General features: G+C 54.9%; 2 protein-coding genes across 4 annotated transcripts in view; one reads left to right on the plus strand and one right to left on the minus strand.

Moving 5' to 3' along the window:
• Window positions 1-14433, plus strand: part of BAZ1B (bromodomain adjacent to zinc finger domain 1B) — a 50516-nt gene extending 36083 nt beyond the window's left edge. The window contains exons 14-19 of one of the 3 annotated variants that reach the window (XM_056327183.1): window positions 3615-3762; window positions 5229-5376; window positions 7173-7291; window positions 9663-9814; window positions 11476-11597; window positions 12210-14433. In XM_056327183.1, coding sequence (XP_056183158.1) covers window positions 3615-3762; window positions 5229-5376; window positions 7173-7291; window positions 9663-9814; window positions 11476-11597; window positions 12210-12576 — 1056 coding nt within the window. In that variant the 3' untranslated portion in view covers window positions 12577-14433. Of the gene's footprint in view, window positions 1-3614; window positions 3763-5228; window positions 5377-7172; window positions 7292-9662; window positions 9815-11475; window positions 11598-12209 lie in introns of those variants that run through there. The other 2 variants (XM_056327189.1, XM_056327195.1) reach the window with 2 other exon arrangements.
• Window positions 14434-18422: 3989 nt separating this feature from the next.
• Window positions 18423-20737, minus strand: FZD9 (frizzled class receptor 9). The gene has a single exon (XM_056325875.1). It carries the CDS (start codon window positions 20582-20584, stop codon window positions 18833-18835), a length of 1752 nt encoding a protein of 583 aa, XP_056181850.1. The 5' UTR covers window positions 20585-20737; the 3' UTR covers window positions 18423-18832.
• Between the last annotated feature and the right edge of the window lie 2253 nt (window positions 20738-22990).

Genomic DNA, 22990 nt, shown 5'->3' on the forward strand with positions numbered 1-22990 from the left:
GCCTCATGACAAGACTTTCCCCACTGCCCCCCCCAAGTCCCCTGCCCTGATTGATATTTCAGCAGAACTAGCAAGATCAGGATTGGAACAACAGAAGCATTTGAAATTGCCAACTTAAAAACCGAAGTCCTAGGTGCTTGACTGGTTCTGGGTGTGGGTTTTCTGGGGTGTGGTTTAGGTTTTTGTTTTGTTTTTTTGTGTGGTGGTTTGGTTTTTTTTAACATCTCACTGTATGCTGAACATCAAGTCTTTGCTATGCTGTGGCATTGCCATGTTAGCAAGATATTTGGATAGACACTAGAAATTTTCAATTTCCCAGTTGTCCTGAGTGTTTCAACTTTGTTAACTCTGAGTCTTTGAGTCCTTAGTGCAAAGGGAATGGAAGGCTACCTTATCCTAAAAGCTATCAGCAGAATACAGAGCTGTAAAAATCAGTTCTGTCTGAGACAGTGTCTGGATCATCACATTTCCTGCATCTACAGCAATACCATATCGTGCCCTACTATCATGTGTCTTATAGCTATAACCATAAGGGTTGTACTTGTAAAGCATACTTTAAGGGTAACATCAGATTTACTATGACATCTAAATGGATAGTAATTTAGCAGCATGAGCTCTGTATTTGAGCCCTGGTCACTTCCCTACTATTGCTAAAGCTGTATCAGGTTTCAAACCCAAGCTTTTATTTGCCTGAAAATTGAGCCATTTTGATCGCTAATGTTGGTTAGTTTCTTCATTCTGCCTTAGACCATTGCTGTCTCTCTTAATAACATGGTTACCAGGCATTATTTGTTACAGTAAGGCCAGGCTTGCGTAGTGTGCTTCATTCTAGCAATTGCAGAATTTTCAGCTACAGCAACCTAGTTAGACAAAGTGCTCTGTGTGGCTGAAGCTGCCTGATTTGTACTTTCTCCTCTGTAAACCAGCTGGAACAGTAGGATTTCTGAATATTGCTGTACTTTAAATCATAAGTTGTTTTTTTTTTTTCCTAATATTACCTAATTTGTCTAATGTGACTGCATACTTAGCTATACAACTGAGCCTTATAGGTGTATGGCTACAGATTTAAGTATTGCCAGTCTGAGTATGCAGTCATGCAGATGTCCCTCCAGAGCACTAACTTCTGTCCTGTGCTGATGTCTCTGGAGCATTTATTTAACGCGGTGCAGTGGTTCAGTGCTTTCTTATATCTGGCTTAGAGCTTTCTAGACACTTGTGGTAGTACAAGCAATGTTCAACTTTTGTTGGATTTTGGGGTTGGTTTCTTGGGTGTGTGGTTTTGGGGTTTTTTGGGGGTTGGGGTTTTTTTTTTGCCTCAGTTTATCTACAATGAGCTTTCTTTTTGCCAAAGCAGAAAACCCTTATAGGTGACCTTGAAGGAGCAGCCCAGATCTTAGATATAGTTATCCATTGAAAAAAAACTGACTGACTAGGCTTTTAAAGACAAATCTCTTGCATGGGTCAAGAATTATGAAGTCTTTTAGAGCCAGAACTGCACTGAGAGAGAAAGCAGGTAAAATACAGCATAGCCATACTGGAAAAACACACTTAATATACTTACAGACTATACAAGTGAATTTGCAGTCCTGTGGTATGGTTATGTCTCATTTTCCCTGTGAGAAACAAGTTATGGCTTAATAAGCACCCGTTTGCTGACATAATTGTCTATACTGAGGGTTCCTGCTGGCTCAGCTACATAGCTAGAGAGCATACTGCTGGGCGGCGATGTAGACCTGGCTTATGGCTGTTTCTGCAAATTAGTCTTGTATCTCTGTTTCTGCAGATGTTGCCACTTCTAGTGGCAGTACCGCTCTGGACTATCCCAGAACAGGAGAGGGACTATGTGACCTCTTGGCAGCATGAGATTGCAGCACAGCCACCTGAGCATAGTGAAGAACACTGGTATATTATCCATCACTGCCACTGGCTTTCAGTGGTGTTTGCAAGGGAGAAATCTAGGGTGTCAGTTCACCTGCAGACAATACCTCAAAGACCAGCTTCACAACCAAGCAACTGCAGTTTCAGCTGTTCAGGGGGATTTCTGTCGTCTTAGGATACCAACTGGGGAGTCTTTCGAACTGGAGGTTTGTCCACCTTTACCAAAGCAGACATTTTCTGTCACTGAAGTTGAAATGTGACTGAGGACTTCTCCTTCAGTATTTTTGTTTTCAGTCTTCTTTCAGTCTCCTGTTTTGCCTAGTTGGCAGTCTGAACTCCCTTGATAATGGTACTGCTAAAATGCCATAGTCTCATGATGCTTGGGAAGCAAGGCTAAAAATCTGTTAAATTCCACAGGCTTGAGGAGAAAGATCTTAAGCAAAACTTGCCAACAGTTTTTGCAGATTTATCTTGGCCCAGCAGTTACCCAGTGTGTTAACAGCAAAACCCATGGAACAGTTACTTGGAAAATCAATTACACAGTATGTGAAGCACCTCAACAATGTTCTGCAAAGAAATAGCACAGTGCTGTGTAATCTGCCACAGTAGGCTGTGCAGGTTTCCGTTTGTCTTGAATGTCTCAGGTTCCAGGTTCCACACTAGCAATGGCAGCAAGGATGCTGGCATTTTAGAATAGCTTGTGTTTTTTTTCCAAGCATCTAATATATGCTGTGCTTCCTCAAATTCAGTCAGAGGAGAATGTGCAACTCTGCAAAAATCCTGGGTTTTGTTTGGCTCCCAAATTGCTGTCAGCTGCAGAGTTTAAATTTTCCCATCTGACACTTCACTGTTTGTTTTCTCATTCTCCTGGGGTAGAAGAACATTTAACTTGAGTCCTATTATGTCCCTGTCATGTCTAGGCCATCACCTCATTGTTGTAAAGCAAAGGATTAACGTTGGAGTTGAACATGCAGTGGCTCTGGATTACTTCTCTGTTCTGGTGCATTTCCGATTTGCCACAACGTTGTTTCTAAACCTCCAGAGCTGAGTTTGAGATTTCACATGAGGCTTGCTATGTGCGGACTCCAGCAGTTGCCTTCATGCAAATCTCAGGTTTAATGCTTTCACCCTCACTTGCAGCTAATTCGGGGATTTCACGTGCACTGAGGCCATCTTGTCTCAGGAAAACAGCTGGTTTCATATTTGGGGCTCCAGGTGCTTTGCCTGTCAAATCTGACTGTAGCTGATGTCACGGTCCCCTCTGCCAGCTGAGCAGCGTGGAGGACCGGGAGGACCGAGTGTTGCGGTGGCCTTGGGTGTCTGCGGTACCCGCTGGAGGGCAGCACAGGCCGCTCCAGCACACCACGCTCCAGTGCTGGTGCCAGCTGTCTCCGAACTTTCATCCTGTGTTTTACAGTTCTAGGTTTCTGCCTTTTATTTTCTTAGCCTGATGATTATTTGGGTTAGACTTTCAGAGCAGGAATTTAGTGGAGTTCACATAGGTTGTTTCAGCCTGGCCGTGAAATGCAAAAGGGCTCTACTGTTATGAACAAACTGTCTGATCCAGTGAGGCTGGTTATGGATAAACCACAAATAGGACTGCTGAGGCTGTATAGAAGAAAAGAAATATAGAGTTGAGCTTTGGTTAAGGGCCCCAGCTAAAGGATATAAAAACATCTTCAGACTGTAGCAAGCTGTGCCTGTGCTTCGTTGTAAGCTGTTAGGTCTGTCTGCAGGTTGCTTCAGCCATGGAGAAGTGGAAGACAGCAATCCGTGAGGCCCAGACCTTCTCCCGTATGCACGTGCTGCTCGGGATGCTGGATGCCTGTATCAAGTGGGATATGTCAGCAGAGAATGCCAGATGCAAAGTGTGTCGCAAGAAAGGTATGCATTCCTGCCCCACGCCTGCGCAACAGTTGGAAGCTGTCACCTCTCCATGCCCTGCTTAGGCAACATGCCCTTGTAGTCTGTCACTCTGTCTTTGGCTGTATTTTGAGTTTTGAACATCAGGATTTAATCAGAAGCGCTGATCTCACAGAAGCGTTTGACCCGAACTCCAATAAACCATTCTTACAAAACTGATACACGGTCTTGCAGAACATTGCAGAGCTGCCGTCCCCTGAATATTTAGGGCACTTAGACACAAGTCATCTACAGATCCTTCTGGGAACACTTGTGCCACTCCATTCCCTGTTTCATTTTTTAGTTTGAATGGTCTTTGAGCCTCTGAGCCTTGTCAGTTAATCCCGTCTTTTACAGAAAGAACAAGCAAGGAGAGGCTGGGGAGGTAGCTGTCCTTTGTAAGGCTGGGGAAGTAACTGAACAGGTGGCAAGGGGCTACCTTCTCTGTATCCACTACAGTATGAAGGGCTTTAGAGTCTTGCAGGTGGAGGGGATAGTAAGAGTTGTCACCAGTGGTGGAGTGCTAGTATTTGTTCTGCCATAACCTCTCCTTTTGGATGGAAGCCTGGAGGAAACAGCTTGGTAGTACATTCTGCCTCATCATGTGCTTTTTGTCTCACTTTCTATTTGCTGAAACACTACTGGGAAATGAGGGCAGACAGACCTCAGTGGGAATGCTGGGCTACTTTTTGTTTACCAAAAGACTGTGCCATCCACCTCTTCAAAGAAATAAGGGCCGAAATGGTACAACATTCTCCTTCACTGTAGAGCCTCAGGGATATTCCAAACCAATGCAAAACCTGTCCTATTTGCTGTTGAGGGGGGATTCTAGGCAAATGCAAGAGGGTGCTCACCTGAGACTAACAGATTTTTGTTCCACAGAAATTAAGAACTGGTATGTTGGAGAAAGAGATGCTGGCAAGCTCTCTGCACTTTTTTTTTTTCTTCTTTAGTAATGAAATAGCTGGCTCAGGACTATATCCATGTTTCCCTGCATCAGTGAGAAGCACAGAGAGACTAGTTCTGCTGCATACTGATTGCCTTTTTTGGCTTGCTACCTTAAGTAGAAAGAAGATGCTGTGCAGGTTAACCACACTGAGGCTAGAATCAGAATAGCTGCATTTATAGCTCCTTGCTAGGCTCTCGGGCATCTTTGCAGCAGATTTCTCTTTCCCTTTGTTTGGCTTGATTTAGCCTGGGTGGAACCAATTTGGCAGGTTTCCACCTTTGCCACAAATGAAATCTTTGTAGGGCAAGGGACTTTTTTGTTTCTGAATGCTGCTGGTGTGCACTGCAGTGGTGAAAACAAGAAGGAAGGGTCCCTGCTGGCAGAGGGTACTTTGCATCTTTCTTTTGCTTTGTCCTGACCTCCCAGCACTGCAGCAGCTTCTGCTTCTCAGGTTGGGCCAGGCTGTGGCACTTGTAACAAGTAAGTTGTGCTCTCCTAGGTGAAGATGACAAGCTGATCCTGTGTGACGAGTGTAACAAAGCCTTCCACCTGTTTTGTCTGAGACCGGCACTCTATGAGATACCAGATGGTGAATGGCAGTGCCCAGCCTGTCAGCCTTCTACTGCCAGGCGCAGCTCACGAGGCCGGTGAGTGAGCCTCCTTTCCTTTGCGTTGCCACAGAGGGACAGTTCTAGCTGCCCTTTCACAAGACAACCAAAACAGCCTGAAACAGAGCCCACTTAAAAGGTTTGAAATTAGCTTAGTTAACTCGGTGACACTGGAACAATAGAAAAGCGTTTTTTCAAGCTGTAACTTCGAGCACACCTGTGTTATGCTGACCCATGACAACAGGAGTTATTTATTAAAACTTGTTTGGCAGTGAAAACATGCACAAAACATCAACCAAAATCAGCTGTGCTAAGGGCTGTTGTTTAACTGAGCAGCTAGTTGAGTTGCTTTCTCATGGGAGTGTAGCTGGTAGCATTGCAGCTCTGTAGTTCACTGGGCTAAATTACTGTTGTGCTCTTGTCAAGTTATAGCAGGCATTACTCCAGGTTGCCACTCAGTCCCTACTGTGCTACTACAAATCAGGCTACAAAATGCCACTCCGTGGTTTTCTGGACCTGATAAACCTTAACAAGGCAGGAGTCCTTGTAGGGCTACAGAGGGAACATGATTTGAGGAAGAACCAAAAAGTTGTTCTATGCAGCAGAAATTAGTAGCTGCCTCCTGACAACAAGGGATTGAATTATGGCTTGGGGTTTTTTTAATTGCAAGCTGGAAGTTAAATGTATGTGAAATGTATTTTTATTTTTACAATGTATGTCCAGCGTTGATTGTGACTCTGTGCTGAGTCTACCCGCTTGTCAGCGAGGTGAGGCTATCAAATGGCATCTGAAGCATAAGCAATCAACAGATCCTCCCTTCCAGAGCAGCAGCACAATAGGAGGTGTACTAGCTTGTAATGTGCAGGTGGTGTATGGCCTTAAAAGTATTACTTACTCCCTGGGCACCATATAAGGGTTCATCAGGCTTGTACAAAAATGACAGGGCTTCAATGCAGCTGTTCTAGCCTGAGATCATAGTTACTTTGATGTGGCAGAGTCACCTGCAAGCTGCTTGGCTCCTGGACGAGAGCCATCAGGTGGGGTAACACCTGTCTTATCTGCTTTCTGTTCTTGTCTTTCGAGCTGAGGTAGGAAAAAAATTTCAGCCTGGAAGCACTTTTGCCCTGCCTGTACTGTGGGAGCTTGCTCCTTTTACTGCTCAAGATCCTCTTTCTCGAGAGGATTGAGACTCTCACAACAGCTTTGCCTTTGTCCCCTTTTGCCTGTGCATGCTGTTTTGTTTTCCTGGTTTTGTAATGGTTTGAATGCTTCAACAGACACATGCGAGAAGTCAGAACTGTCCTGGGCAGGGAGTCTCTGTGGCTTCTGGTATCAGCACATGAGAAGCCTGGTGCTCTGCTCACAAATAATACTAAATGAGCTCTGTTTCCTATAGTGCACATCCAAGTGGCATGACAGTGGAAGGAGGTAATGGGTAAAATACTCCTGCAGAAACAAAAAAAGCCCCCCTCCTGCAACTCCTTAGGCCAGGCCTGCAGACCTGGGTAAAAGAGCAGCATATCCTCTTGGGGAGGAGTAATTGTACAGCAGTCACAATCCTAAAATCCGTTATGTGGTCAAGGTGCCTAGAACAGCAAAAAATACACAGATTCAGCTGTTGGGGATTTTCAGCCCAGATGTTCAGACGGTAGCCTGGGAAGTGCCCTTTCAGCTGTGGCTACAACTTGATACTCTCTGAAATGCTGCAGACTGCTTCAGTCTGAGGGTGGGTATTTATTTTACATTGAGGTGGTCAGCAGGTCTCTGCCTGTGAACAAACAGTACAGAGGGCCCAGGGTCTGGTACAACAGATGTGTTCACCTGCCTTACTCTAGGAACTATGCAGAGGATTCTGATGAAGATGAGGATGAAGAAGGCGAGGAAGCTTCTGATGAACCAGATGCTGAGGAGGAAGAGGAAGAGGAAGAAGATTATGAAGTTGCTGGACTGAAATGTAAGGCTTTAACCATGCAGGAAAGTACAGTAAAATACTAAGACTTTGCCTTCAGTGTCCATCCTATTTGGAACTTGTGCTTGTCCTCACACAGAACAGGATCTTACTTGGAAACAGCGGGAGATGTCACAGGGGAAGGCTCTGGTGGTGCTGTACATTACCTGGGGAGCTGGAGTGAACTCTTGTCTCTCTGTGATGGGGTCAGTGCTTGCAGAGATTGAAACTGCAGTGAGCTATCACTTGCTGCCCTGTCACTCCCCTGGGGACGCTGCCAAGACTGTTAAGAGTGCTGTGAGGTGGTCAGCAGAGGCTGCAGCGGGGCAACAGCATTATCAGTTACTGGTACCGGCGGTCTCTGCGCCCACAGGGTTTGTTGGTAAACTGGATGCTGTTAATAGATGCTTATGGAGCTTTAATCACAGCCCCCTTTCCTTTTTCCCTTTCCATCAGCTCACAACCTCTTAAGTGCAGAATTTCTAGTGATGTGGCAAGGAGGCATTTTCAAATAGCAAGACCAGTGCTTCCTCTGCCCAGTTCCTGTGGTAAGGCACAGTACTTGAGGTGTAGCGTGGCCTGGACCGCCAGCACCCTTTGATTGCATACAGAGACTACTTGGGATGCATAACTGGTGCATTCCTGGGCAGCTGCGTGGAATAAAAGAGCATTTTCTAGACTCCTCGCTGACTGCTTCTCCACTTAACCACTTTTTAGTGTATGTATCCACTTTGTTTTTAGGGGAATTCGACTCTCCCTCATTTGGGCAACTTGATGCACTGAAGGTCGGTCTTGAAATGGCACACTGCCAGCATTTGCTTTCTGTCAAAATGCCCGTGACTGACATAAAATTAACTTCAATTTGTCTTAACCAGGGTAGATGGTGGAATCTGGAGACTGAGACCCAAAGGATTATCCCATGTTCTTTCGAGGGTTTCCATCCAGATCTATCAGTCTTGATTCCCTTGCTTTATTCTGGTTTCAGGGATGTTCACTGATACCCTGGCTATGTACACTGCTTGTTGTTCTGCGGTGTATCCATGTCCACACTTGGAGTGTGTTCAGCCTATGTTGCACAGCCAAGTCAGGAGCTGAGCCAAGGTTTCCAAACAATAGCAAAAGAGGGCTACAGTCACTAAAAATAAAGTGCTAAATGCAACCCCTGGCTTGAAAGAGCATTAACATGGAAAGGTCACTGTGGAAAACTTTTTGTTTTAATAGAGAAGTCCTATTAATCCTCATGGTGTTTATCCTGAGGCATATAACCTAGAATGTTGGATTGTCAGACATTTAACACGTGCCACACGCTTGAGACACAAGCAGAGCGACAGCAGGCAGACGTCCCACTACCCTAACACACGTTCCTCATGTGGGGGGCCCGGCAAGATGATTTATTGGACAGGGCTGCATTAGAGGCCACAGATGAAATGCTACAGCCCCCTGGATACGGCTTGCTCAAGCACTTGTGACCAGATGGAAGGAGCTTGGCTGGGGAACACCAACACATTCTCCTGATACAGAGGAGTCATGAAAGAAACTTAAGACAAGGGAGTGTGTCAGCACACTTGCATTTTTATCAGTGTGAAGGTCTGACAGGCAGACTAACAAACAGGCAGGGGCCTTTCTGTGGGATATAATGCAGCAGCCCTGGTCCTGAGGAATAAAATTCCATTGTTTCCCACTTGCACATGGAGCAGCTTCTGACTGCAGTAACTCGACACTTCCCCTGCACAAGGTTCACTTTTCAGGGGGGGCTTAGCAACTGGCTTATCCCACTTTGTGGGTCACTTGTAAATGCTTGGTAAAGCGTCCCTCCCCGAACCAGTGAGGAGCCGGAAACAGGGGAAACTGCAAGTTTCTGCTCCTGGTGCTTTCAGAAGGGATGTTGCAGTTATGTTTGAGACAGTTGTCCTTGCATTACTTCCCCTGCCCTCCCTCGAGTCTTCATGCATCACTCTTGGCACTTGGCCCTGCAGGCAGAGGGGCTTGCTGTTGCAGCCCTGGGCCAGCCTTACCTGCGGCAGAGAAGCTGGAAGCTCCTAGGTCTCCCTTGGAGCTGACAATCTGCCAGTGCCGTTGGCTGGTGTGTGTGACCACCCTTTAGTAGAGGGCTGTTGCCAGACAGCAATGGCCTCTTTTTGGACGGGAGGCGATTACCCACTTATCTCATCTGGAAATGGTATCAAGCACAGCTGACATGAGCATGTGTTGAGTGAGCACGGGCTGACGAAGCTGGGCTGTTGCAGTCGTCCGTGGGTTCACTAGCTCCTCTGTACTGTGAGCCAGTCTCTGCCTGGTGCGTAGTGGCTGGGCAAAGGGCTTGTGATCTGCTTCCAGGTTAACCCATTCCTCTGAGTTCATGATTTATGTGTTTCAGTGAGACCCAGGAAGGCAGCCCGGGGCAAGCAGAGCACAGCCATGTACTCCTCGAGGCAGGGAAGGCACCAAAGGAAGAAGCAGTCACTGCACCCTGCCAGGGGACCCCGGCAGCGGGCTGCACCTGTCAACGGCGCAGACATTGATGAGCTGGTAAGAGCCAAATTGCTCCCCGGAGGCTGCTCACATCATGAGTTATAAACGAAACGGGTGTCATGCTTCCTTCCCTCCCCTTCCCAGAGAAATACTCTGAATCATATTGTGAAACCCGGGCTGGGCTGGGGGCGGGTTAACAAAGGAGGCATATCCTTAAGGGCCCAGTACAAATGGAGCAGATATGCCAGGCATCTTTCCCCAGCCGCTTTCACACATTGTCCCCCTTGAGTAGCAGGCAGCCTGCAGCTTGTTAAAGGGTTTTAAATAGTATCCATATGTCTCTGCAGAGAGGTGGGAGGACTGAGGGGGTCCTGGATGGTCAGAGAATGCCAGCAATGTTGGACCCTTGCTCCCCAGCCTTGGCTGTTTTCTGACAGTTGTTGTCCGTATGGTCACTCCCCAACCTCCAGGACATAATTTGGCTGGTTTAGGTTTCACTTGACATTCAAAAAATAAAACTGTATGCTCCTGAACAGAGCAGTTTTGTGCATGTGTGCGCGCTAGGTGGGGTGGCGCTGCAGTGTGCTGTGCTGTTTGTCCTGGGGAGGGACACGCCACAGGGGATACGTGAGGATACTCTAGCGCTGTGGGCCACGTCACAAGCCTCTGCTAGATCTGCCATCTGTCCGCTGACTGGCACTAGTAGTGCTGGTATATCCTGTCACTCTTCTTGAGGGGTCTTGATTGTGATCTTTGGGCTCCCTGCTACTTATGCTGGTTGTGGGTGGGCTGGCTGGTGGATCTGCAGTGTCCTTTTAGCTGGTCTGCGTTACAGATTGGAGGGCAACCAAACCAGCAAGCATGGGCTACCACAGCCAGCCTAGAGGGATATTCAAGTGGAGAAAATCTTACTGGAACTGGGTCAGGGGCTCTGACAAAACACTGACTTGGGGAAGAGGAGATTTTCGTTTACCATTTTTCCTGGGAAGAGAGCAAAGCTGGGTCAGGAATAGTTCCCCGTGTTGCGGAGCCTTCCCATCATCTGACGTACCCTAAGCAGTGATGCCTTGCGAGCTGAGGGGATGTCCCTGTACTGGTGGCTGACCTGCTGCGGATCCCAGGACAAATGGCTGACCTTGTGTTCAGCCTGTGTACGGGACAGCAGTGCTCGAGGCATCAGCTGCTCTTTGGTATTTAAAACAGCACGGTTGGCTCTGCAGTGTCAGTACGGCAGCACAAGTGCTTTCTCCCTCTGCCTCTTGCATGCTGTCTGCCGGGGGCTCGGAGAAGGGGGGGGGAGGGAATTTATGCTCTCCGATTCACTCGTTTATTCTTTGGCTGCTTGTTTTGACCATATTGTCTTTGAAACTGTCTTGAAAAAGCTTGCTGCCCTCAGAGAAAAGACGGGCTGCTTGTGAGTTATTCCCACCAGAGCTTCTGGATGGGGCTCCTGTTCTGTAACTCAAGCTGCCACTGTCTGTCTTGGCTGTTACCATCAGAGGTCCTGCAGCAGAGCGGTTTGCCTCTTGATTATTGTGGAAGATGACTGCATTTGAACGATTAGAACTTTGTGCAGCAGTACGACATATCCCCAATCGTTAAGACACTGGCTTGTATGCAGGAGGATTGAAAAGAAGCTCTGCTAAGAACTAGTTGCTTTGGCCTCAAAACTGTTTGCTGAACACTAAAGCCCGTAGTGGTTCCCTGTTTTTTAACAGCATCCATTGTGTGGGCAGGTCCTTCAAACAAAGAAGACGGCACGTCGCCAAAGCCTTGAGTTGCAGAAGTGTGAGGAAATCCTCAGCAAGCTGATCAAGTACCGCTTTAGCTGGCCCTTCAGGTGAGGGCAGGTGGCAGCCTTCTCCGTGGGCGCAGGACTGTCTGCAGGCAGTGTGTAGGTGTGGGTTGGCCGTGCTGCAGTCCTGCCGCATCCACTCGCTGGCTGCAAGAATGGGGTTTCAAAAGCAAGTTATGGATGGGAAGGAAGGCAGTGAAGCTGCTCCAGAAGAAACCACCATGCTCTCTCAGTCCTCTGCTGGACTGAAGACGTGGGGCCCTTCTGAGGTGGTGTAACAGGGCGATAGGCTCTGGACCGAAGAGGGGGAGGGTGGGGTGGGTGCTTTCTGCAGCCCCCAGGATTTGTAGGGCACTCTAGTGACTGAGAGGAGGCAGCCATACCTGCCACATGTCAGTCCCCGTGCCTGGACCAGCTCTCTGGGCAGAAGGACAAGCTGCTGTCCTTCCCGTCATCATGCCGCGGCCACCGCAGGGCTGACGTGACTGTAGCACTGTTGAGGTGCTGCTTGGGCTTGTTATGGCGCCGTGGGGGTGCGGGTCAGGGCTGCTGCTTGAGCGAAGGGGGTGGGGGTGATTCTTGCTCCTCTACAGCTCTGCACTGCGTGTGGCTGGGGCCGTCATTTTCCTCCTGTCTTTGTGGCTCTTCGTTCGGCAGGGAGCCAGTGACCACGGAGGAAGCTGAAGATTACTTTGAGGTCATCAGCAACCCTATGGACTTCCAGACTATGCAGAGCAAGTGCTCTTGTGGCAATTACCGCTCGGTGCAGGAGTTCCTCTCCGACATCAAGCAGGTGTTCTCCAACGCTGAGCGCTACAACCAGAATGGGAGTCACGTACTGTCCTGCCTGGAGAAGACGGAACAGTGTTTGATTGACATGGTGCACAAACACCTGCCTGGCTACACGTATGCACGCAGGAAATGCCAGAAGCTCTCTGCCAGGTGCCAGGGACTGGAGGAGCAGGAAGGGGACAGTGAGTCAGAGCCCCTTGAACATTCCCGGGGTCGGAAAAGGAAGAAATGAGGGATGGGGAGACTAGGGGGAGAGCCAGAGCTGGAGCAGGCCGTCTGGTGCTGCCGTGCAGCAGGATCGGTTGTCTGGAGGGAGCTGGGAAGCAGCAGGCACTTCTCTATTAATCCAGCCTTTCCCTTGGGCCCGTCCTAGTTTTAATTTTTCTGCAGTTTCCTCAAGTATTTGGTCATCCATTGACTGAGCGGAGATGACTTGCTGCTTCCTGCAAAGGCCACAGAGCTCTTCAGGAGCCTGTCCTGCTAGGAGGGGAAGGTGGGAGGGCAAGGGGCAGGGCTGGGCAGGGGAGCACAAAGCCTGTGCCAGCTCAGGCGCTGTCAGCTTCCCTGGGACGAGCTGCTTCCTCCCCTCTGCAAGCAGCCAGCGCCGGAGCGTGGTGGGACCTCTGCCACCTCTGCCATCTGCGGCCTGTGATGTGAAACCAGCCTTGAGCTGGCGCGGGGAGGGATCATATTGCTTCACCGAAGGGCTGGGTGTGATCAGGCCAATGGGCTGCTAGTTCTTGTATGTATATATTTATATGGTGTTAATTTTGAGCCCCCAGTTGAAGGGCTGCATAGGGCAAGCAAGCACTTACATTTATGGAGATACAGCTTTCACCAGCATCCTAACACAATTGGCTTCGAGGTGCTCTTGCTTTTTCCCTCTCTCTCTTCTCGGCGAGCAATCTCTGGAGGTTGCGCTCCAAAGAGGGTTCTTCTGAGCTCAGATCTTCACATGTACACGGCAAAGAGGAGGCAGATGGCTTCCCTGCTCACCTTGAACAGCACACAATCACGTAGCCCCTTGGATGAACCGAGTGCCAGAAGCATACCAGAGAGCGTGGTTTTCTGCACACCCTGTAGGGAGCTCCAGGGCAAGGGGAGCAGCAGAAACATGTTCTGTGTAACTTTTTAAATTAATTTTCTAGTTAAAAGTGGCTTGTTTCTAGCTGTGATCTTGTACAAAGAACACCTGTAAGATACTGTTGTCTTGCTTTGGCACATGTACAGTTTATATGAAATTGTGTTTGCTTTATATTTTCCCCCTCTTAAAAATTAATTTTCCTACCAGTAGCTGGAGTTACATCGGGGGAATTGTTGGTGGGGGGGGTCTCCCAGTCCCTCTCTAGCCACGCTCTCACCATGTTTTATAGTAATACCTTCCCTAGCTCACCTCCCTCGCACTCCCCCAGCACTGCGAGGACCGTCCTGCACTGGCTGACCAGCCTGATCCTGCTGGGAGGCTGCTCTGCCGCAGCCCCAGCAGCAGGTCCTGCCGCCCAAGAGACGCCTTTTTCTTAGAGAAAAGTCAGTGTTTTTTCATCGCCTTTCCCTCTCTGTCATGACAGGTTTTGATCATACAATCAGGGCTCAAACTTTTTATTATACAAGTCCAATTTGGAACAAACCAGCCACAGGGCTGCTTTATACTGGTTTTGTAACAGAAAAGTAAAAGCCAATGTTGCAGATCCTGTGATTTGAGAAGAAAAGAATTATTGATGAAAAATTGCAGCCTAGTTTTATGAACTTTCTAGGATTTTTTTAACAGGTATTTGTTTCAGTTCTGGACTGTTGATGGCTGCAGAGACTAGGCAGGTTTCCAGCCACTTCCCTCTTCACCTCTCCCCAGCCTCAGCCCCTGCCCCACAGAATAGCACTGACATTTGTATTTCGCACGTCCCCTTCAGAGGCTTTGTTTTGTCCTGTTCATAGAGAACATTTTCTGCAGGTCCTACATGGTGAAACCTTTGGAACTGTAAGGTTTTTTTAAAATAAATGTCATTTGGGGGGGAGGGGGTTTCTGCTAAGGGCTGTACTTGTAATAAATTGGAAAGTTAAAAATAAACATTATGTACTTGTGTTTGTAAAACTGGCTTGCAGCGAGTCCTTTGTGGGCACCCAGTGTTCGTGTGGTACTGTCTGCGACGTCTCGCCTCTGCCTTCCCCAGAGCCCCCGTCAGACATGACATTGCTGCCTTCTGAAGGGAAACGGAGCCACAGGGCCAAGGGGTCGAGGCAAAGGCAACAGCGAGTCTGGGTCAGGTCAGCTAACGACTCCAAAGAACCATCTTTTAAGCCTCCTACTGAGGTCTGGCTGTACCACCCCCTGCGCCTGCCTTTGTTCCCAGTATGGCAGCTGGGTTGTGCCTTGCTGCTGCAGCCGTGCTGCCCTTTCCCCGAGCTGTGCCGGGCAGGAGGCACCGTGCCGGTGCGGGCGTGTGTGCTCCGAGCTGGCCCTGTCCATTGTGGGGCTGTGCTCTTCTGCCCCTGGGCAGGAGGAGGTCACCAAGGATGCAGGAGCAGTCCTGGGGTTGACTGGTCCTCCTGCTACAGCGGGGAGGGTGGCACTGGGTAGCTCGCCTGAAGGGAATACTGGGGGGGGGGGGGGGGGGGGAAGCTGAAATGTCTCCTTTTTTTCACCCCAGCATTGCCTGGCTGAACAGCCATCAAAACTGCTTCCCTTGTTTTGTTAATGTGTGTTTTGCAACCACAGCTTTGTTGGCTGCAGCTCAGAGATTAGCAAGGACCGTTCCTGCAGCGTCTGAAGGCACAGCTCCCAGCCCACCACCCTGCTCCCCGCAGCCTAACGGGGATGTGCTGGGTGGGTGCTCTGACATGGTGAGCTTCAAAGGCAGGATGGGCTGGGGAGGTGGTGAACCAGTGCTGCACTGCGAGGAGGTTGATGGTTTCTTGGGTGCGTTCATCATACTCCTTGCTCAGGAGCTGAGCTGGGAGCCTTCCAGCCAGGTCTAGCTCTGCTGGACAGAGGAAATCCCTTGATGGGTTTCAGGGCTCGAAGCTCTTGGCGACAGATGCTGCTTTCCCTAGAGAAGCCTCATCCCCTATCCGCAAGAGCTGGTTGGTTTGCTGGGCATGCAGCAGGACCTGGGTGAATCAGAGTGTGACTCAGGCTGGGATGTTTCCAGGCCCCAGCGTGGAGACCTCACACCAGCGTCTGCTCCAAGACCTTTTTGGAGACTTGCTTTTTATAGCAGCCCCTGCATGGCATTAGTGTCCTGGGCAGGGGCTATAAATACCGTCCCCACACCTGGCAGGCGCGAGCGTGGGGCTGGCAGGCAGCTGTGGCCCTGCTGCCCCCTGGCACTGTGGGCAGGGGGAGGCACCCGTCCAGCTGTACCCACCACCTCGTGGAGGCTGGCCACCACCAAGCCCCCGTGGGGCACCCCTGCTCTCTGGGGCTCCAGCATGGCCTCAGGAGGAGGCGCAGGGGTGCAGCAGGCGAGGAGCCTTGAGCTTGGTCCCCCCTTGGCTTCTTCAAGGCTTAATTATTGTTAACCGATTAACAGCCTGGGATTTTTAGCATGTTCCCAGAGTACAGCAGCTTCCCTTCTGCTGCTACTGGAAACTTTGTGGGGGCGGGGGGGGGGGGTGTCATGTCCACAGCTCAGTGAGTGTGGAGGGCACCAGGCGTGACCTCTCCATGCTCAGCTGGACCTTGGGGTGCTCTGAGCCCGCTCTCGCCCAGTGCCGGCCCTCGCTAGCTGCCCCTCCTGCTAGCACTGGGCATGGGCAGCCGTGGCCGTGGTGCCCGAACTGGGGGGCTTCTCCTGCAGGGAGGGGACAACGCTGAGCCCGGCCTGCCCCTTGCAGAGGGGCTTCCACAGCTGCCCCGGCCCTGCCGTAGCCTGTGCTTGGCTGCCTTAGGGGCTGCTCCACGTAGGATGGAGAGGGGATGCAGGGATGGTCTTGGGGCCGGGGGATACAGGGGAAGGCTGAGCCTCCCGGCACAGGGTTGAAAGCAGCTGTGACAAGGGGACAGCTGGTGTCCCCTGGCACAGAGCCCTTCCAAAGGGCAGCTCTGCTTCGGGGCAGTCGCTGTGGACAAGCCACCTCCCCAGTGGGGCCAGCCATGCCCGGCAGCTCGGTGCTGGCTCTGCTGGAGCCAGCCGGGCTGCCGGGGCTGATAGTGGGTGGTGGTCCGGCGCCGGCAGCCGCCCCACAGCCGATAGCTGGGGCCTGGCGGGGCCGGTTATCTGGGCGAGCGCTTGAGGCCGGAGCTGCTTGGCAGGTGCCGGGGTGCTCAAGGGCAGGCGGTCCCCACCGGGTGCCCCAGCACCGCCACCCCGCCAGGGCTCTGGCCTGCGAGCCGATGGGGCACCGAGCTGGCTCCGGACTCAGCGCCGCGGGGCGGGGGTCCAGCACAGCGAGCAGCCCTGCACCCCCTCCCCGGGCAGCCCCCTCGCCGCGCCGTGCCCGGCTCCCCGGGCTGGACTTTGGAGCCCGTCCCCAGCCAATATTGACTCCCTCGCCCCAGGTCACTGCCCTTTTACCTGCCCAAACAAATCCTCCCGTGGCAGCTGGGGGGAACCCGTGTGGCTGCAGCCCCCCCAGCGGTGGGAGCCCAGTGGGGTCCCTGCCCTGGCACCACCACCAGCCTGGGGAAGGGGCTGGGTGCCCACCGGCCCAGCCAGGGCCATGCCTGCCCCCCAGCACCCCAAATCAGGCGCGAGCCCCACAGCATCCCACCGCCACCACCGTGGGCTCCTTCGCACCTCAGCTGCCGGGCTGGCTCCGGGGGGAGGCCAAGGCTTTTCTCAGATCAGTCACTTCTCCCGCCATCCCGGACCCCCGGGCGTGGGGGGTGGATGAAAGGCGCTTCACATCAATCATGGCAGCACAAAGCCCCAGCGCAGTGCGGCTGCAGGCGAGGGGCCACTGCACCCAGCCCCTGCCGCCACCTCCGGCTCGGGGTGGGGGGGTCTTGCACCTCCTTTGGCTGCAGCCCTGACACGGGGCTCTGCGCTACAAGGGCTTTGCTGGGGCAAGGGCCAAGGGCTGTTGGTGTGGGCAGGCAGCAGGTGCTAATTTGGGTGATCAAAGGCGGGTCCCTCGCTGGCTTATTGCTCCCTAGTGGAGAGGGACGGGGCCCCTGAGACCCTCACTGGGGCCCAGCACTGTCCCAGCCTGCATGCTGGCTAATTAGCAGGCAATTAGGTGATGGACAAGTCTGAGCCTGTGTCCCTGCTACAGCGCCCTGCCCACCGTGGGGCAAAGCCCATCTCTCACTCCTCCCCAGCACTGGGAGCCCCCTGCACGTCCCGTGGGGCAGTGGGCAAACCAGCCCCTCAAACCCTCCAGGGACGAGCTGGCTCCCCCGAGCCGAGGTGTCTCAGGGCAGGGTGGGCAGCAGCCCCCACTGCCGAGCCCCCGGCAGAGCCACCCAGCCCAAGGACACCCACCGCTGCTGCCCAGCGTGGAGAGGACAGTCCTGGCTCCCCCCACCAGCCCCGGCAACACCAGCTGAGGCTTGAATTTCCCTCCGGACAATGGGGAAGGCAAGCTGGGATTGTAACTGGAGCAGGGGATAAATAAAGCTGCCCAGAAGTTTCCATTACCCGCACCTCAGGCTTCTGTGTGGGACATCAAAGCTGAGCCCTCTGTGCCCCGAGGTCCCTTGTCCCCAGCCCATCACCCTGGCTCCTGGCCTGCCGTGCCCTGGTGCCGTGCCCCAGTGCCGGAGCGCCGAGGCCCCCTCGCCCTGGCACCGAGGCCCCAGCAGCCGATGGCACCGACACAAATCACCTACAGAGCGTGGAGTGGAAAACATGATTCGTTACGTGACAGCGCAGGAAAACCCTCCTCCTCGGCCAGGAGGCAGCGGGTGCCAGAACCGGCCTCGGGGAAGCCACAGGGGAGCTGGACACTGGGAGCCTCCCCCGGTGCCATGCTCCCACCGGAGGCACCCCGGCACGGCACGCTCCTTTCTGCCAGCACGAGAGCCCCCAGGACCGCCACACACGCGCCATGGGGACCACGGCCCCAACCCGCCGAGCTGGGGGGGCTCCCATGGGGCTGCTCTTGACCCCCTCGAACTCCTTCAAACAGCACCAGGCTCGGTTGAAATAACACATCCAGGGGTTTATTGTTTTTTCCATTCCTCGCAGCTAATGATTAAAAAAAAAATAATCTAAAATAAATTACAGAATTAAATAAACACGAATTGGATTATTCCCCTCCCTGCCCCATCCCCGCCACCCCCCCCGCCCCCCTCCCAAAAGAAAGCATTAGAAGAGTCACTGGATTTGGCAACAGCAACAACAAAACAACCTCTAGGAAAAAGCAGCTACTTGTCAGGGTCGAGCGGTGCCAGGGGGGTCCCGCGGGCCTCACCACCCCAAACCAGTGTGCGTGCCCCCTCCCACCGCCACTCAGCCTCTGCCCTCACCTCCATGAGCATCCCCTCGCCCCTTACCCGTGAGGCCGGCTTCCCCCGGCATGCTGTCCCCAGGGAGGGGGCAACCCCCGCTCTAGACGTGCGTCGGGTTGTCCAGATACGGGTCTGTCTTGGTCATGTGCAGCATGACTGTGGGGGCTTTGTAGTGGCAGTGCACCCCGCCACAGCTCACCCCGCTGCAGGGCTTGCCCCTCGTCCTCACGCCCAGCTTTCTGTTGCACAGGCTCTGCCAGGTCTGCAGCGTCTTGGAGCTCCACACCCACACGCCACTGGTGATGCCCACCACCAGCGACATGAAAATCTTTAGCATAAAGACGGCCACGGTGGGCACCGAGGCCTCCAAGGAGCAGTTGGCAGCGCGCCGGCCGGGGAGGTGCAGGCAGCCGCGCTCCAGGGCCCTGAGGTTCCAGTAATCCATGTTCAGCCGCTCATAGAAGTAGCAGACGATGACACAGGTGGCCGGGACGGTGTAGAGGATAGAGAAGACTCCGATCTTCACCATCAGTTTCTCCAGCTTCTCCGTGTTGGTGCCACCCGTCTTCATGATCTTCCGGATGTGGAAGAGGGCGACGAAGCCTGTGAGGATGAAGGAGGTGCCAATGACCAGGTAGCAGGAGAGGGGGATGAGGACGAAGCCGGTCAGGGCGCTGACGTCCATGCTCCCCACGTAGCACAGCCCTGTGAGCTCATCCCCTGCCACCTTCCGCATGGTGAGGATGACAATGGTCTTCATGGCCGGGATGCCCCAGGCAGCCATGTGGAAGTAACTGCTGTGGGCCTCAATGGCCTCGTGTCCCCACTTCTTCCCAGCGGCCAGGAACCAGGTGAGGGTGAGGATGACCCACCAGAGCGAGCTGGCCATGCCAAAGTAGTAGAGGATGAGGAAGACAATGGTACAGCCCGTGCTCTCCAGCCCCTCCTGGATGATGTAGAGCTCGCCATTCTCCCGGTCGCAGGCAATGTTCTCGGCCCCTGCCACCGAGCGGATGATGAAGGCCACAGAGTAGACATTGTAGCACATGGAGAGGAAGATGATTGGCCTCTCAGGGTACTGGAAGCGGTGGGGATCGAGCAGGAAGGTGAGGACGGTGAAGGCGGTGGAGACGAAGCAGAGGGTGGACCAGACGGCCATCCAGATGAAGGCAAAGTCCTTGTCCTCCCGGGACCAGTAGACGTCCACACCGGGGGAGCACCTGGGCGCGCAGGAGAGGCTCTTCTCCACGTACTGGAACTTCTCGGGGTTGTCACAGGCCCCCAGGCTGTTGGGTCCGCGGCCCTCGGCAGCGCCCGGCGGCCAGGGCCGGGGGGCCACGGGCAGCATGCCTTGACCCTTGTGGGGCTCCGTGGCCGAGGCGTTCTCGGGGGCCTCCATGCAGAGGGCGTTGGGGTCGTTCTTGGTGGGCAGCCTGCCGCAGTCAAGCGACTCGGGCCAGCCGAAATTGAACTGCTCCATGATGGGGACGCACTTGTGGCGGGCCTGCTCGCACATGGGGCGGCAGGCGGGTATGCTGGCGCTCACCTGGTCGGTGCACATGGGCGCGTAGAGGGAGCAGAGGAAGAAGCGCAGGTGGACGTGGCAGCCGTACTCCACCAGCGGCGCGAACTCGTGCAGCTTCAGGGCGGCCTCGCGCTGGCTCTCGTGGCCCAGCAGGTTGGGCATGCGGGTCAGGTTGTACCCGATGCCGCGGCACATGGGGATGTCCACGGGCTGGCACCGCGCCGCGCGCCCCCGCGGCCCCTCCAGCCCCCCCAGCTCCAGCCCGCGCCCGGCCGCGGCCAGCTGCCACAGCACCGACAGGGCCAGCCGCAGCCGCACCGCCGCCATCGCCGGCCCCGGCCCCGGCCCCGCGGCTACAGCGCCGCCATCGCCCGGCCCCGCCGCCCCCGCGCCCCCGGGCCGGCCGCCCGCCGCCGCCGCTGCCGCCGCCGCTCCCGCTGCCGCCGCTGCTGCTGCTGCGGCGCCGGCGCCGCGCCGGGGCAGCTCCCCCCGCCCGCGGCCCCGGCCCCGCGCGCCATGCGGCGGCGGCCCCGCCGAGCGCCCCGCGCCGCCCCGCGCCCGCCGAGCCCCGGCCGCGCCGCGCCGCGCAGCGCCCGCCGGCCGGGACGGCCACGCCACGCCCCGCGGCCACGCCCCCGGGGAGGTGCCGGCGGCCACGCCCCCTCCCGGGGCGGGGCCCGCGCGCGTGACCGGCCCCCGGCCCCCGCCCCGGCGCGCAGGCACGCGCGGGGCACGCACCCCCGCCCGGCGCCCGGCTCCGCACCGGGGTCCGCGTCGGGACCCGCAGCGGGGACGCGCAGCCGCAGCGGGACCCTACCGGGACCCCCACCGGGACCCGCAGCCAGAGCGGGACCCCACCGAGACCCGCACCCGCATCGGGACGCGCAGTCTGAGCGGGACCCCCACCCCCACCGGGACCCGCAGCCGCAGCACCCGCAGGACCTCGGCGCGGGGCACCCGCGGGGGACACCCCAGCACGGGGCCCCGGGGCTTGCCCCTGCCCAGCCCCCCCGGCTGTGGGGCGCACGTCCGGACCCTCCCGCACCATCACAGCCCATGCCTGCACCCGCACCCCGCCCCAGCCCCCCACCCCAGCTCCGCACCCCCTGCACCCCCTGCACCGCCTGCACCGCCTGCACCACCACATGCCCTCACACACACTGACACACACCCAGCGGGCACATGCATGTGCACATGCATACGCACAGACACACACTTGCACATGCCCTCCCACAGTCCCACATGCACACATACATGTGCATGTCTGCGCACATATGTACATGCCCACATGCGCTCACGCACACACGTACAGACCCACCCGCAGCCTGGCACAGCACGGATTGTGGCCCTGCACACCTGTGGGGCCAGCCATGTGCACTGGCACATGCGTGTGCACACACACCCCAACACCTGGGCACAGGAACACGCGTGGCCTTGCCAGCGCCCCAGGCGCACCAGGGTGCTGCCGGGCTGAACCTACTTCTGGGAGCACCGGCAACATGGTGCACACTTGGACCATGGTGTGCACTTGGGCCATGGTGCACACGGTGTGTGTGGCTGGGGGGTGCATGCGCCAGGCATGTCGCACAACAGCAGCTGGTCTGGCAGGCCACGGGGCGGGGGGGGGGGAGCAGCCCCTGGGAATCCTCCTGCCTGCAGTCCAGTGGGGTGGTCCCCAGCCTGGGGACAGAAAGTGCCACTTTAGTCCGGCTGCTGAGAACTGGGAAACCCCACACGGAGCAGAGAGGGGGCCGGCACCCATGGGGCTGGGGGGCCGTGATGAGACAGTGGGTGTCGTGGGAGGTGGCTCAGCCCCGGCACGTGGGCTGGGGGAGCCATGTCCCTGGGCAGTGCCCTGTGCCCATTGCCTGGTGGCACCGGTGATGTGCGAGGCCAGGGCAGCTCCTGGGTGGTGACACAAGCCAGCGTGGCCGAGCTGGAGCTGCCAGCCCCCAAAATCCGGTGTCCCACCTGCAGGATGACAGATCACCTGTGCCGGGGGCAAGGGGGAGCTGAGGGTGCCCAGCTGTAGAACCCAAGGGCGCTCAGGCCAGCTGGGGGTGGCAGCACCCCCGGGGATGGGCTTTGCTGTACATGCCATCTTCCCAGGATGCCACCAGCTGCGTCCCGTGTCCGGGAGCTGCCGATCCCCCGTCGGGCCCTGGGCACAAGGTGCTCTGTGCCATCCCCAGCACCCATGTGCAGAGGGAGGGGACCAGCGGCTCAGCTGTCCCGGGGCAGCTGGGGTAAGGTCCCTGGGGTGCCCCACTGGGACACCCGGCACCGGTGCCTGTCGGGGCTGGCGGCTGGTACGGGCACGGGCCAGGGGGGCAGGCGCCGCGCCGTTCCCAAGCATTCTCACAGCCCTGCAATTTCTTTAGTAACAACATAACAACCTGTCAACGCGGCCCCTAATCACCCGCCCCTGCTGCCACCCCGGCCATACATTATTTAAACATCCCAGTTCAGCACTATAAGGAAATTCCAGGGTAGCCGCTTATCAGTTGGTGTAACAGTGCAGGAGATAAGCTGTCACCCTGGAATTTCCCTCTAGCACTGGGCAACTGCTCCCCTGGCACTGGGACCCTGGGAAAAGGGTGATTTGGGGTGCCGGAGGGGGCTCTGGCCACAAGTTCTGGGGGTGTGGGGCCAGAAAGCACCATCCTGCGTGCCCAGATGACACAGAGCAGCAGCCAGCTCCAGGGGGCTTCATGCCCTGCGTTAAGGCCATGC

Source organism: Falco biarmicus, chromosome 1 (genome assembly GCF_023638135.1).
Source record: "Falco biarmicus isolate bFalBia1 chromosome 1, bFalBia1.pri, whole genome shotgun sequence".
NCBI classification, from domain to species: Eukaryota; Metazoa; Chordata; class Aves; order Falconiformes; family Falconidae; genus Falco; species Falco biarmicus.

Coding starts and splice junctions, on each gene's coding strand:
- FZD9 (XM_056325875.1), bottom strand. CDS start 20,584: ATGGCGGCGGTGCGGCTGCGGCTGGCCCTGTCGGTGCTGTGGCAGCTG.